The sequence below is a fragment of the Zingiber officinale genome, chromosome 4A (assembly GCF_018446385.1).
Source record: "Zingiber officinale cultivar Zhangliang chromosome 4A, Zo_v1.1, whole genome shotgun sequence".
NCBI classification, from domain to species: domain Eukaryota; kingdom Viridiplantae; phylum Streptophyta; class Magnoliopsida; order Zingiberales; family Zingiberaceae; genus Zingiber; species Zingiber officinale.
This window is the reverse complement of record NC_055992.1, coordinates 93962790-93977922: the sequence shown is the minus strand read 5'-3', so window position 1 is coordinate 93977922 and position 15133 is coordinate 93962790. Positions and strand designations below refer to the sequence as shown.

General features: G+C 40.4%; 1 protein-coding gene across 1 annotated transcript; it reads right to left on the bottom strand.

The window, feature by feature from the left end:
- Positions 1 to 10423: 10423 nt before the first annotated feature.
- On the bottom strand, positions 10424 to 11954 carry LOC121972503 (peroxiredoxin-2B-like). Its single transcript, XM_042524163.1, has 3 exons — positions 11800 to 11954; positions 11013 to 11092; positions 10424 to 10668 (listed from the first exon to the last, which is right to left on the bottom strand). Exons 1-3 carry the CDS (start codon positions 11952 to 11954, stop codon positions 10424 to 10426), a joined length of 480 nt encoding a protein of 159 aa, XP_042380097.1.
- Positions 11955 to 15133: the final 3179 nt, after the last annotated feature.

Below are 15133 nucleotides of genomic sequence, written 5' to 3'. Positions count from 1 at the left end.
TCGAGAAGCAGCCAGAATCAATCTCGAACAGAAGAACCAGTGCTTCTGAATACTCTCCGAACGCTTCCACCACATGCTGCTACTCCGACAACTGACGACCTCGTAACTCTTGTGTATTTTCGGTACCATTTCTTTATTCAACACTTGTAATCCTTGATTGTAAAAGTCTTTGAACTGATAGTGATTGCCCACCGAAAGCAATCTTCGATCGCGGGCCTTGGAGTAGGAGTCACCCTAGGCTCCGAACTAAGTAAACCCTTGGTGTCTCTCTGTATTTGTGCTTATTCCGCTTATCATTTCTGCTGCTTTAAGTCGAACATTTTTCGATTCCGAAACCAGTGAAAGTCACGAGCGCTATTCACCCCCCCCCTCTAGCGCTTTTGATCCAACAATTGGTATCAGAGCGGGGTAGCTTCGATTTGGTGCAACCATCAATCAAGCAATTTTTCATGGTATCTTTTACATTTTTTGGAGTCGATTGCAATTAGCATAATTGCTATATTCCAATCTGTTTTCTCGTTCGAATCGACTTTCGCTCGAAGTTGGTGCAACACCACTCGAGTTCATTTTTTTATTATTATTATACATCCCGCACTACTAATCCAAGACCAAGTCTTGGAACAGATTTTTCTTTTCCTCTCTTTGGGTGCAGGTGTTAAAATGGCGCTTCAAGAAGGTTATAGCACCGCTCGACAACCGCTCTTCACCGGAGACGATTTCAGGTACTGGAAGGGCCGGATGGAGGCATACTTGCAAACCCAGTTCGAAGTCTGGATGATCACCAAGACAGGCCTCGAACTCCCACTTGACGGCACGGGCAAATTAGTATCATACCAGAACTATGATGCATCCTTAATAAAGAAAGTAGAGGCGAACGCAAAGGCAACCTACATACTCCAGTGTGGTCTGACAAAGGAGGAACTCAACAGAGTAGGACCGTTCTCAAGTGCAAAGGAGCTATGGGAAAAGCTAATCGAACTACATGAGGGCACATCAGAAACCAAGGTAAGTAAGCGAGATCTGCTTTTCAATAAATTATATAACATCAAAATGCAGGAAGGAGAGACAGCAAGCCAGCTTCACGCCAGAATTCAAGATCTGTTGAATGGACTCCACGCAATAGGACAGAAAGTGGAGAACAGAGATGTAATAAGGTATGCACTCAACGCCTTCCCAAGGAATACCTTGTGGGCATCCATGGTAGATGCGTACAAGGTATCCAAGGACTTATCTTCAATTAAATTAGACAAACTCTTCTCTGAATTTGAATTACATGAGCAGACTAATGCACACCCGGTCGAGAAGGGTATAGCTTTGGTTACAGGTAGTAGAAGAATGCGTGAACCGAGATCGAGGCGCAGAACCGAACCAGAGTCAGAAGAAGAATCTGACTCAGACGATGAAGATGACAAACTTACGACTGAACTCGTCAACCTAGTAAAGAAACTCTACAAGAAAAAGAAAGGCTTCACCAAGAAGGATCTCAAGAAGGCAATTCAATCCAAGGAGGCTCAACCAAAGTCAAAGGTAAAATTTGAAGTGACATGCTACGGCTGCAATCAGAAGGGGCACATCAAAGCCAACTGCCCAAATCAAAAAGATGCAAAGAAGCAGCAACGGAAAAAGAAGGCTTTGAAGGTGACCTGGGACGAGTCATCCTCGGAAGAATCCGACGACGAAGAACTCATTCAGACGAGTTTTCTCGCAATGACAGCCCGAGACTACATCAAAGAATCCAGAAGCGAGGACGAATCGGAAGCTGAGTCCGAGAGAAGCCACGGATCCGTATCCGTTTCTGAAGGGTCTGACCCCGTTGTAAGTATCCCTCATTTACACAATTTAGTAAATTATCTAATGAGAAAATTAGCAAAATCAAATATTAGGATCAAGTCACTTCTAAAGGAGGTAACAATCCTTAAAGAAGTGACTAACTTCGAATCCTTGCCTGGCCCAGTTCAGACTGGAAATTTAACTCAAGTCCAAAAGCTTGAGGAAGAAAATTCCAACCTGAAAACTCAAGTCAAGGATTTGAAGAAAATTTTGGAACAGTTTTCTTTGGGCTCCAAGAACCTTGACCTAATTCTTGGAAAACAAAGAGTCATTTACAACAAACCTGGATTAAGGTTTAAAACTAAATATCAATCCTATCTTTCTTTAGTTAATAGACCAAATAATAAGACAGTCCAAGCATGGGTACCCAAGTCCAACTTAGTTAATCAAGTTGGACTTGGTCAATATTGGGTTCCCAAGGATCAAGTGCATTACCTTGATAGAGCATATCGAGGCTATGATACAGGGGAAGCCAAAAGAAAAACTGTATTAATAAACAGATAAAATCATTAAAAGAGCATAATTAAAATATAATTAAATTAAAAGTATCAACTTAAATCTAATCTATAAATTAAATAAAAATATAAAATTATCAATAATGTAGGTGGAGGCTCCAGAATAGCTGGCACCTCCAAAGCTAACCTACCCGGCAGGATAATTAGAACTAATTAGAAAGCGAATAAGTTTAACTTGACCTATGGTACTGGTGAAATTTTGGATAATAGTACGTTAGGGAAGCTTAGTCTATGCATGTCTAGGAAGATATGGCTTCGACCTGGTGCATTTGGCTAAGTGGAATTAACCGAAGCTACCCTTTATGGATCTTAACCAGTTAGACCAAGGTTTTGTATTAAGTTCAGCGAATAGGACTATTCGAAAAACTTCAAATGCATGGTTACTTTAATGATGTCCAAGTGACTCACCATAGTCTCGAACTTTATCCGAAGAATGTCTATTTGTTGAGCCGAAAGCTAAACCAAAATCTAACATAAAGTTTGTTGGTGCAGCGGAGGCCGACAAGAGGGGGGTGAATTGCTGAAATCAAAAAATAAAACTACCCTCCTCGTACTTTCAACTCAATTAGTGCAATAGTGATAAAATAGTAAAGCAATAAAAACTAAATACAGAAAGACAGAGAAGACCGGGATTTAACCTGGTTACAACCAAGACGGTTGTTAATCCAGGGCGATGAAAAGCTCAGTAGAAAAATTCTCCTTCTTTGAAGGCGGAGAAGCCTTTTACACTTTGGAAGCTTAGAACTATTGCTAGGAATGGCTATACAATGATTGCTTGAGTTATTGTTGAATTCCTAGCTCCAGGGGCCTTTTTATAGCTCCTGGAAAGTCTATCCCGAGGGTCTAAGGTGCCTCCAACAAGGTTTAAGGCGCCTCCAGCTCGGTCAGCGGATAAAACTTTATCCGCAGCGCAAACGGTCAAAACAGACTGTTGAAGGCGCCTCCAATCAGGCTGAAGGGGACGCCTTGAATGTTGAGGGCGCCCTCAATGCTGTTGAGGGCGCCTTCAACCTACATGGTATAAATAGCTTCTAGCTTCTCTTTTTCTTCTTCTTCCGATGCTCCGATCTTTTGGGTGATTGTGGCCAACCGAAATAGGGCTCACCCGAACCCAATTTCCGGCCTTCCTCGAGCAGCCTTCCGTCCGGCTTAACGTCCCTCGAACGTCGTGCACGCTCTTCACGCCCACCGGAGTACTCTTCCGCAGCTCTCTCGTCCTTCGGACGCACCGAGCCCGTCGGCTCCCTTCCCGTGTCGTCCTTCTCGCTAGCTGCGTCTTCCGCTCGACTTCCTGTGTTCCTAAGCTCCTGCACACTCAAACACAGGGATCAAATACAACGCAGGACATAACCAACTTGGTTGATCACATCAAAACTACCACGGGGTCCAACAATCTCCCCCTTTTTGATGTGCATCAATCCAAGTTTAAGTTAGGGACAACATAGACATAAATAGTAATTTTAAAGGTAAATTACTAGACTAACAGATTAAGTACAATTTTGCAATAAATAAAATTGCAACACCAATTTGCAATAAGTAAACATTTAAAATTTTATCTCCCCCTTGTTTAACTTCCCCTTGAACTTGTGCCTTTCTCTCCCCCTTTGATCACAGCAAAAATGGGGTTAAGAAACAAATGACTTAAGTTAAATTTAAATTTTTGAGGTTTAAAAAATTTTAAGTCAAATTTTTGAATTTTCAGAAAAAATTTCTAAGTCAATATGAATAAAAAAAATTTCTACGTCAAAATGAATTTTTATAAAAATTTTTGAATTTTCAGAAAAAAAAATTTTCTACCTCAATATGAATTATTTAAAAAAAATTCTAAGTCAAATTTTTGAATTTTTAGAAAGAATTTTCTAAGTCAATAAAAAATTTCTAAGTCAAATTTAATTTTTTGAATTTTCACAATCTGATTTTTTAGAATTTTAAAAAGATTTAAAAACTTTTAAAGCATTATTTATTTTTTTTAATGCTTTTTCGGAAAGTTAATTAAACATTTTCTTTCAATATTTTAGCTTCCAGGTCGTGGCGAGGCACTAGGCCTTCTTGGTTATTGGAGCAACAACCACTTCCTTAGACAAAGCTTCCATAAAGAATTTCAATGTTTAATTTTCTCACTGTAAGCTTTTAATTTTTTGAAAAATTAATTAAGCACAGATTTTGGAACCCAATAGAGGTTCCCACCTACAGGATTATTCAAAAATCTAGGGGGTACATAGTTTCTTGGTATTTTTCTAAGTTGACCTTGATGCTTCCTTATATACCAATTTAATTTACCATAAGTTCTAATTTTTGACTTTGGAAATTTCTTTAAGCATGCATCATTTTTCAATTTTTCAATTTCTAATTTTAAATTTTCATTTTCTGATTTTAGATGATTATACATTTCTAACGGGCATGCCCTTGCTAAGTTCAATTTTAGTTCAGCATTCTCTTTTTCTAATTGATCTAACTCTTTAGAAAGAGACTTGATAAATTTGAAAGATTGAGTTGGGGTTAGATTGCGTACCTTACTTACCTGGTCTGGTGACGCTCCCCCTTCACTGCTGCTTTCTTCTTCTGATGTTCCTCCCCCTTCATCGATGCTCATCTCTGAGCTGGACGTTTCTTCTTTCTGATGGTTGGCCATCAGTGCTAGTCCCGAGAATTCTTCGACTTCCGATTCGGAGGATGATGAATCATCCCACGTTGCCTTTAGGTTCTTGTGTTTGGAGGGTACTGGCTTCTTGTATTTTGGCTTTTCCCTTTCTTTCTCCTTTCTCTTTAGCTTTGGGCAGTCATCTTTGATGTGCCCCTCTTTGTTGCAGTTGTAGCAGCGAACCGTCCTCTTCTTTCGATGATGCCTCTGCGATTTAAATTTATTAGTACTAAAAAACTTATTGAAGTGTCTTACCAGTAGTGCCGCTTCGGATTCGTCAACTGAGGCTTCGGAGTTAGAACTGTTTATCTTTGCCTTTAGGGCAATATTCTGACTTGTCTTCTCTGCTCCGTTGGGTTCTGAAACTCGAGATTCGTGAAGTTCAAAAGTGGAAAATAATTGTTCTAAAGTACTTACCTCGAGGTCCTTAGAGATGTAATACGCATCTACTAAGGAAGCCCACTCTGGAGTTCTAGGGAAGGCGTTGAGCGCGTACCTGATAGAGTCCCGGTTGGTTACTTCTTCTCCAAGGTTCGTTAGTTGCGTTATCAGCTCCTTGATTCTCGCTTGGAGTTGCGCTACCTTCTCGCCTTGGTTCATCCGGAGGTTTGTTAACTGGTTCCGGAGGATGTCGCGCTTCGCTTCAGAAGTACCTTCGTGAAGCTCCAAGAATTTCTCCCAGAGATCTTTCGCTGAGTCGTAGCTTCCGATCCAATTTACCTCCTGCGGCGGCAGCACACTGAGCAGGTGGAACTCTGCCTTTCCGTTGGCGACGAAATCGGCTTGCTCCTTCTTGCTCCATGTGTTTTCTTCTTTGTCTTTCGGCGCTGCAAAACCATATTTCATTGTAATAAGAATATTAAAATCCGTTTTAAAAAATACCTCCATTTTGCGCTTCCAGGTAGCGAAGTCTCCGTCAAACTTCGGGGGATGGATGTTCGCTCCAGCCATCGTCTTGATCGTAGTGCTTCAGTTGGCGGTTAGTCCTTCTGAGGCGATCAGGCTCTGATACCACTTGTTGGTGCAGCGGAGGCCGGCAAGAGGGGGGTGAATTGCTGAAATCAAAAAATAAAACTACTCTCCTCATACTTTCAACTCAATTAGTGCAATAATGATAAAATAGTAAAGCAATAAAAACTTAATACAGAAAGACAGAGAAGACCGGGATTTAACCTGGTTATAACCAAGACGGTTGTTAATCCAGGGCGATGAAAAGCTCAGTAGAAAAATTCTCCTTCTCTGAAGGCGGAGAAGTCTTTTACACTTTGGAAGCTTAGAACTATTGCTAGGAATGGCTATACAATGATTGCTTGAGTTATTGTTGAATTCCTAGCTCCAGGGGCCTTTTTATAGCTCCTGGAAAGTCTATCCCGAGGGTCCAAGGTGCCTCCAACAAGGTTTAAGGCGCCTCTAGCTCGGTCAGCGGATAAAACTTTATCCGCAGCGCAAACGGTCAAAACAGACTGTTGAAGGCGCCTCCAATCAGGCTGAAGGCGCCTCCAAGCTGGCAGCTCAGCTCCTTTGACTTCGTTTCCAGCTTGTTGCGACTTCCGATGCTCCGATCTTTTGGGTGATTGTAGCCAACCGAAATAGGGCTCACCCGAACCCAATTTCCGGCCTTCCTCGAGTAGCCTTCCGTCCCGGCTTAACGTCCCTCGAACGTCGCGCACGCTCTTCACGCCCACCGGAGTACTCTTCCGCAGCTCTCTCGTCCTTCGGACGCACCGAACCCGTCGGCTCCCTTCCCGTGCCGTCCTTCTCGCTAGCTGCGTCTTTCGCTCGACTTCCTGTGTTCCTAAGCTCCTGCACACTCAGACACAGGGATCAAATATAACGCAGGACCTAACCAACTTGGTTGATCACATCAAAACTACCACGAGGTCCAACAAAGTTAAACTAGACTCTAAAATTGAATCTAATTCATCTCATAAGATTATAGGATTCCCTGATTTAAAATTTAGATCAGGTGAGATAACTAAGGATTAATTCAAAATAAATTATTATTTAAAAATCTTTTAAAAAGTTATTTAAAAATCTTTTTAAAAACTTATTTAAATTTTTTTTAAAAAACTTATTTAAAAATCTTTAAAAAACTTATTTAAAAATATAATTAAATCCAATTAGATTAAATCAATAAATCATCTCACAATCACTCATTAGGGAGCTAACTTCAATCAAACTATCATTTCATCAAAATGATTCCAATTCAAATACTTTATGTGTAGGAATTGGATCAATGGATGTTGGATAGCGGATGCTCCAGACATATGACTAGAGATAGATTGAAGTTCACAAAGCTCAAGTTAAAGAATCTAGGCTCAGTTGCATTCGGCAACGACGATAAACTTAAGGTAATCGGAAGAGGTAACATCGAACTCAATTCAGACTTTATTATTCGAAAAGTTTTATTAGTTGAAAATTTTAACTTTAATTTACTCAGCATCAGCCAATTATGTGATAGTGGTTACTTAGTTAACTTTACCAAATCTGAGTATACAATTAAAAATGCTTATAACTCTAAGATTATACTTAAGGGCATTGGGAGACATAATATATACACAATTAACCTACCAACATCCTCAACAGAATATCTCCTGACACAACACGAGGAAACTGAGCTGTGGTACAGGAGACTGGATCACACTCACACTAGACTCATCTCAAAATGAGTCAAAATGGTCTAGTTAGAGGTCTACCCAAATTAAAATTCATTAATTCAACATGTGATGCTTGTCAACAAGATAAACAGCGAATAGCTAATGGTTAGACATGTGGCTAAGAAATTGAAGTTACCCATGCTTGAACTGTAAAACTCTTTAAATGCTTGTGGCCTTAGCTAAAATTATTTAAATCAAGGAGTTTCAAAATTATTTGTTGATCTGTTAAACATCTTTTATCCTAAAAAGTTTTCTCATCTATTTTTTCAAATATTTTTGCTAAGTTATTTTTCAACTCTTCTTTAGCCAATCTTTTGCTAAAATTAAATTTTAAAATTTTTAGATTAAATTGTACAAAAAAATTTTCCTAATAAGCTAAGTATTCTTGTAAAATTTTCCAAACTTTGACTAAGTATTTTTCAAAAGCCTTTTAAAAACTTTTACAAAAATATTTCTAAAAAGCTAAGTATTCTTGCAAAAAAAATTTCAAAAACATTGACTAAGTACTTTTTCAAAAGGTTTTTCAAACTTATAATAAGACCTTTTTAGTTAGCTAAAAAGTGCTACAAGGAAAATTATTCCTAAAAGCTAAGTGTATTAAATTAACATTAGCTAAATTTTTTCAAAATCAAATTATTTTTGATAAACATTTTTTATTTGTTCACTTAGTCAAGTGTTTTTAAATTTTACATATTTGTTTCCTTTAAGTATTCGCTAAGAGGAGTTTGTAATAAACCAAAAATCACTTAAGCTTAGGGGGAGAGTATAAGAAAATTTTGATATATGGTAAAGGGGGAGAGTATAAGAAAAATTCAAAAAAAATTAAGAATATTCAAAGAAATTTAAAGAAGAGCTTTTATTAAGGGGGAGTTCTTCAACTATAAGGGGAAGTTCTTCAATTACTGTACTTAATTTATATCATGCTTGTATTGTCCTTTGAAAATTCGCTATAGCATTATTTTACTTAACTTTGAATTTTTATTGTCATAATAAAAAAAGGGGAGATTGTTGGTGCGGGAAGCATCCGACAATCGAACCCGAGTTTTGATAATGACAAAAGGATTTAAAGTTAAGATGTGTTGTTATCTGATATGTTGATTGAGCTTTGCAAGAAAGCCCTAGCTGCGGTTAGGCAGGTGGAAAACCCTAGGGGGCGGCAACCCTAGGTCCTAGGGGATGGTAACCCTAGGCAGAAAGTCTTGGCGGGTCGGAGCTTCGGGCAAAAATCCTAGGGGACGGTAACCCTAGGTGGAAATCCTGGTGTCGCGAACCAGATGGCAATCTGGACGAGTCGTGGAGCGGGCGTCCAGCATGAAAACCAGAAGGTTCGAGCGCCGAGCAGAATGCAGTCAGTCTGGAGAACCGAACTGGCAAAAGGTAACTTCTCCTGAGTAGAGTAGGTAAGGATGCATTCCCCGGAAGAGGGAACAGTAGGCGTCGGTTCGACCTAGAGTTTCCGGTCGGAAATCTGAAGTCAGAACCGGACAGTCCGAAGACTGTTAAGCTTAAGCTTCTTATATATATTTTTTTTTTTATTCTAACTCTGTCTTGCAGGAAACTAACAGTTTTATGCAGGTCTAGAACTGACCATGATCGGTCGACCGAACCTTGGGATCGGTCGACCAAACCCCCAAGCCAGAAGATCAGAATCCCAGAGATTAGACCAGGCTTGACCAGAGGATCGGTCGACCGAACCAAAGATCATCGACGACTGGATCAGACCAGGTTGATCGAGTCAGAGAAGCGGATCGGTCGACCGAACGACGGGATCAGTCGACCGAACCCAGGATGAGACTTGACCAGATCGAAGCGGAGCGAGCGGATCCAGCGGATCGGATAGGAGGAGATCGCCTAATCGGTCGACCGAACGTAGGGATCGGTCGACCAATCCGCCTCGAGTCAAGCCTGATCCCGAGACTTGGGGATCTGGATCAACATTACAGAGCCTATAAAAAGGAGCCTCGGGAAGCAGCCAGAATCAATCTCGAACAAAAGAACCAGTGCTTCCGAACGCTCTCCGAACGATTCCACCACACGCTGCTACTCTGACAACTGACGACCTCGTAACTCTTGTGTATTGTCGGTATCATTTCTTTATTCAACACTTGTAATCCTTGATTGTAAAAGTCTTCGAACTGATAGTGATTGTCCACAGAAAGCGATCTTCGATCGCGGGCCTTGGAGTAGGAGTCGCCCTAGGCTCCGAACCAAGTAAACGCTTGGTGTCTCTCTGTGTTTGTGCTTATTCCGCTTATCATTTCCGCTGCTTTAACTCGAACATTTTTTGATTCCGAAACGAGTGAAAGTCATGAGTACTATTCACCCCTCACCCCCCTCCCCCCCCCTAGCACTTTCGATCCAACACATAATACTAATGATATTTTTTGCGTTTTAGAAGGTAAACAAAGGAATTTTATGTTTTTTTTTCAAGATTTTTAAGGGTAAAAAAATAAAAAGGTTTTTTTGTTTATCATTAAAATAATATTTTATTCTGCTACCATATAAATAACACAATTTTAATTATATTAATAATATTATATTATAATCGAATATCTTGATCCTTGAACGATAAAGTTATCGAGTCAATACACAAATTGTTCTTTAAATATTAATAAATAATATTATTAGAATAAATCAATAACTTTATTATTTATAATTCGAATAATGCCATCTGATGGCGCCAAATGATCATTCTAAGAATTGATACTTTATTCAATCAAATAATTGCATAATCACTTAACTAGTAGATAGCCTAAAAGCAAACTAACATAACTAACAACCTAACAGATAAACACAGTGATTCCTAGAGTGAATTCTCGCCCTTCTTTAATATTCGCAACTGTCACCACAAGGTCGTCGATGAGGAGAACAAACCTTCGCAATCGAGTGCCCAGACCCTTATCGGAGAGGTCCAGTGCCAACCCAAGGGCATGAGTGTAAGTGCCAGAATCATCAGCTAGGAATTTCACATGCCTGTTCTTAGGATACCACTCAGTCCATGCCTTTGTCACAAATGGATCGTTAACTGCATAGCAAGAGATATAGGAGTTCATGGATTTTACTATAGTTTTCGAAAAATATAGCAAGGATTCATTGTTTTACTGTTTCAGATATTAAATATAGAAAAATTGTTATTTTGGTTTTAAATTTATCATCCAAGGCAAGAATTCATAGTTTGAAATGTTTTTTCAATAGTTGACACATCTAGGAATACAAGCCAAAAAGATACTGAAAAGTATTGCCACAAAAATTTTATAGTAACGAGCAAATTGATAAATTGGAAATTGAAAAACAAACTCAAATAAGAAGATTTTTAGAAGTCGAAGGCCGATTGAAGAACAAAAACACACACAAAGGAAGGGGAATTACCGCTGATGACGAGGATCTCGTTGACGCCTTTGGATTTGAGTTCCTCTGCACTTTCAATAAAATCGGGGACATGTTTCATGCTGCGAAAGCCAAAAGGGGGATTTGAGTTCCTCTGCACTTTCAATAAAATCGGGGACATGTTTCATGCTGTGAAAGCCAAAAGGGGGTAAAATCATCTTAGAACCACTGAGGAAGCACCAATGAACAGTACAAAAAGGAGATGAAGCATAATTAAGAATCAAGCGTCGTAAACGCAAGTGCTAGTGCTAGTGTAAGATCTTGATTAGCTGACATATTTTCAATGATCTAATGAGTAGATTCAAAAACACCAAACGAAGTTTTACATTCGCATAAAACGAAAAGGAAAGGAGCTTGACATGAAGCAGAGTTATTGATCTCAAAGGATCTTTCCTTGTCTGTGAACGATATGGTAACGAGATTCGGAGAAAAAAAACTTGAAAAGTTTGGGTATTATTCAAGTAGAACACCCAAATGTGCGATCCAAAAGGGCAAAAAAGTAAATCATTGTCGTAGAGAGAGAAAAAGGGACTCGCATAAAATGTTTAAAAAGTGCGATCTAAAAGCAGCATTAACGACGTTTGTGAACGATCTGATCTCAAGATTCGAAAAAATCTAGAAAAATTTAGGGGTTTCAATCAGAACCCGAAAGTGAGCGATCCAAAAGGGCGAGAAAACAATATTCTTGTGGGAGAAAGAGAGAGACAAAGGGGATTAATAGTATTGATTTGGGCGACTCGAGGAAAGAAGAAGAGTGAGAGAAGTTTACCTGCAAATGGGTGTGAAAGCTCTGGAGACTCCGAAGAGAACGACCTTCTTGCCGGCGGCAAGCCAGTGTGCAGGGATCATATGCAATTGGTCGCTCTCATCGAGCCAAGCCAATTCTCCGTCCGGGAGGATGTCACCGACGACGATCGAAGCCATCTCTCTCTATGGAGTAGTGGAGGTAGAAGATGATGTAGCTTCTTCTCCTTATAAAGTGATGGGAAACTTTCAGTTCACCCCCTTCCTTCGTAAGTTTTCCAACAATAAAAATACCCTCAAGTTTTTATGGAAAAAATATTCCCGTTTCAACATAATAATATGGTAACATTTAAAAATAAAAGGAAATAAAGGATTTTTTTTGCAAAATAGCCAAATTGTTCATATAAGTCAAAAAATCATAATTAAAAGAAAGAAAATTATTTTTCTTAAGAAAAATATCGAAAAAAACATATGGAATAATTTTTCAAGTGAAAAAGATATATATAAAAATAAAGAAAACATTTTATTTTTGCTTATTTTTTATTCAAGTTAATAAATCTTTACAGAGAGCATCCACATTTTGGTTCCGATTTTTTTCATAATTAGAATTAATAATTTATAAGAAATACAATTGTAATTTCATACTAATTTTAAATTATTGAATTATCTCAGTACCCCAAATTAAATTAAGTTAATATTTTTTTTTTACATTGCAAATAATTTTAAAATTTATTAATAATTTTCTTAAGTTAGGATTAGCAACACTCTTATTAATATTTTGTTTCACGCTGATACGGTGATTAGAAGAGGCCCATCTTGGGAAGGTCATCGCTACAATGAAAGTCAAAGTCAGGACGGTCAACGCTCCCTATCATATGCTGGGCGGGCGAGTGGTTCGCTCGATCGAGATATGAAAGGTCCGATCCGATATCGTCACTAGCTCGGCCACCAGCCGCTCAAGACGGGAATGAATGCCAAGTGTTTGCAGAAGCAAGTCGAGCGGCTACCTCGCTTGGCCTTACATCAATACTCAGATCAGCAGAGTATAGTCATAGCCGAGCAAACCACGCATGAACAATGCTAACACAGCCGAGCAGCTATCCCGCTCGGCCAAAGTGCACGCATAGCAGCCAGACAGTGGAAGTATCGACCGAGCGGCTACCCCGCTCGGCCAAGTAATAGATTCAATAGCTAGACAATGGAGACTCCAACCGAGCGGCCACCCCGCTCGGGCCTAGAACGAACAATACTGGGGCAGGGAACTCTCAGCCGAGCAGTAATCCCGTTCAGCTGAGCAACAGACACTAAGGGATATCTCCTTCAACATCCTTTTGGGAGTTAGTGTCGTCGACGGGTGGCATGATCAAGCAGAAGATCGTACGGTGGAAGCTTCCACTTTCATTTCAGAGATATGCTCGATCCGTTAATGTACTATGTCAGAGACACTTTACTTACATGCTTCTTCAGGGAAAGTTTGGGATTGCGTGCCTACTTTAAGAAGCATGCACACATGCTACAGGAGCCCTATATAAAGGAGGGGGTCCAGTCATTGACGGAGGTATGCTTTTCTCACGATCTCTACAGTTGCGCTATAATTTTCGTTGCTTCTTGTTTCGCCGGAGACTGACTTGAGCGTCGAAGGGTCATCGCTGGGATCCCTTCCCTGGCTAGGCACTGACGCTGCTTGTGTTACAAGCAGGATCAAAGTCCATCGAAGGTCAGTAGGAGCGCAACGTCCCCAGCATCCACTTCCCGGACTTTCAGACAGGATCATATTTGGTGCCGTCTGTGGGAACGTCACTTGAATCCGAACCGAGGAAATGGAAGATGCTAGACGGCTAACCACTGTGACGCTCATGCAAGAGGAGTTAGAAATGGTCGTGCAAGCATGAGCAGCAAAAATGATGTAGCAGCAGCAACAGCAAGCGATAGCCGATCGGCTAACACCGCTACCAGCGACCTCAGCGGTCGATCGGCGAGCGCGGCAAGAAGACCGAGCGGAACAGCTCTTCGTATGGGGGCAGAACAGAAGGCTGATTGGCACCAAAGGAGAAGCGCCGCCTGCGCCAATCCCCTTCCACCGGGCTCTGTTCCAAACCCTCTCGGAGATAGCCCAAGCGCATTAGGAGCGGAGATTAAAGTCCAGCTAGGTCGATGTGCCTACCGGATAGTTGGAACGAAGTCCAGCTAGGTCGACAGGCTGACCGGATAGTTGGCACGGAGTCCAGCTAGGTCAACGGGTCGACCGAATAGCTGGCACAAAGTCCAGACAGGTCGACGGGTAGATGTCTGGCAAAGTGGTAACATAAGGTAAGTCACTGGAGGGGAGTGACTTAGTGAGGATGCGTTCCCCGTTTGAGGGAAATGTAGGCGTCGATCCAACTTAGATCCATTTTGAAAATCTAAGTTGAAATCGTGACTAGATTCTGGCTCGAGAAGACGGAATCTAATTACTACTGTGTTTTCATTATATTTGTACTAACTTTTGTTTTGCAAGGTAGTATAATGTTTATTGGCTCGGACTAATCTTTTTCTTGTAGGAAAAAGCTATTGCTAGAAAAAGTGGTCCAGCGCTCGAAGGGGGCTGGGCCCTCGGAAGGGATCCGGGCGCCTGGATCTGGTCCAGGCGTTCGGAATGCAAAAGTTTATCTCGTCACAACATGGAGTGCGCTGATTGGCATGGCCGACGTCACGGTCCAGGCGCCCGGAGCTACCTATATAAGAAGCCCTCCACCTAGAGCAAATATAAACAACTTCCTTCTACGATTGCTCTATTGTGCACTGCTCCTGCGATGCTGCGAAACTCCTCCGACAACCTGCAACTAAAATTCATTTCCCTTGTTGTCGGTATTCTTTTCAAATTCTTGTACTAAATTGTGTAATACTTATACAAATTATTAGTGATTGTCCAACGAAAGTACTCCCACGTGCGGACCTTGGAGTAGGAGTCGACGAAGCCTCCGAACCAAGTAAAATTGGTATTATTAGTGTTGTGTTTATTTTTCTGTTTCCGCTGCTTACTCGATAACGAATTTTTGACGATCGCTATTCACCCCCCTCTAGCGAACTTTACGATCCAACACATAGTGATATCTCAAATATAAAATAAATAAGATATATTGAATTATAAATGTATAATATAAATGCGCATATATTTTTAATTAAAATTTTATTGATAATTTTGATAAATTTATTTCTTAAATGTATATTTTGGGGAGATCGGATCCTCTATCCGAAAAATCTTCTATCCTCGTATTCCACTCATCACCCCAACCTACCGTCGGTGGTCTCTAGCCATCGGCCCGATCAGGAATATACCCTAAGGGGAAGGTGAACTCAGGGGGATCACCGGCGACACA

Bases quoted from the DNA above. Each gene is read 5' to 3' on its own strand.
- LOC121972503 (XM_042524163.1), bottom strand. From the start codon at position 11,954: ATGGCTTCGATCGTCGTCGGTGACATCCTCCCGGACGGAGAATTGGCT. The intron at 11,093-11,799 runs GTAAACTTCTCT...TGGCTTTCGCAG, and splicing joins GCTTTCACACCCATTTGCAG to CATGAAACATGTCCCCGATT. The intron at 10,669-11,012 runs GTAATTCCCCTT...CTTGCTATGCAG, and splicing joins CGAGATCCTCGTCATCAGCG to TTAACGATCCATTTGTGACA.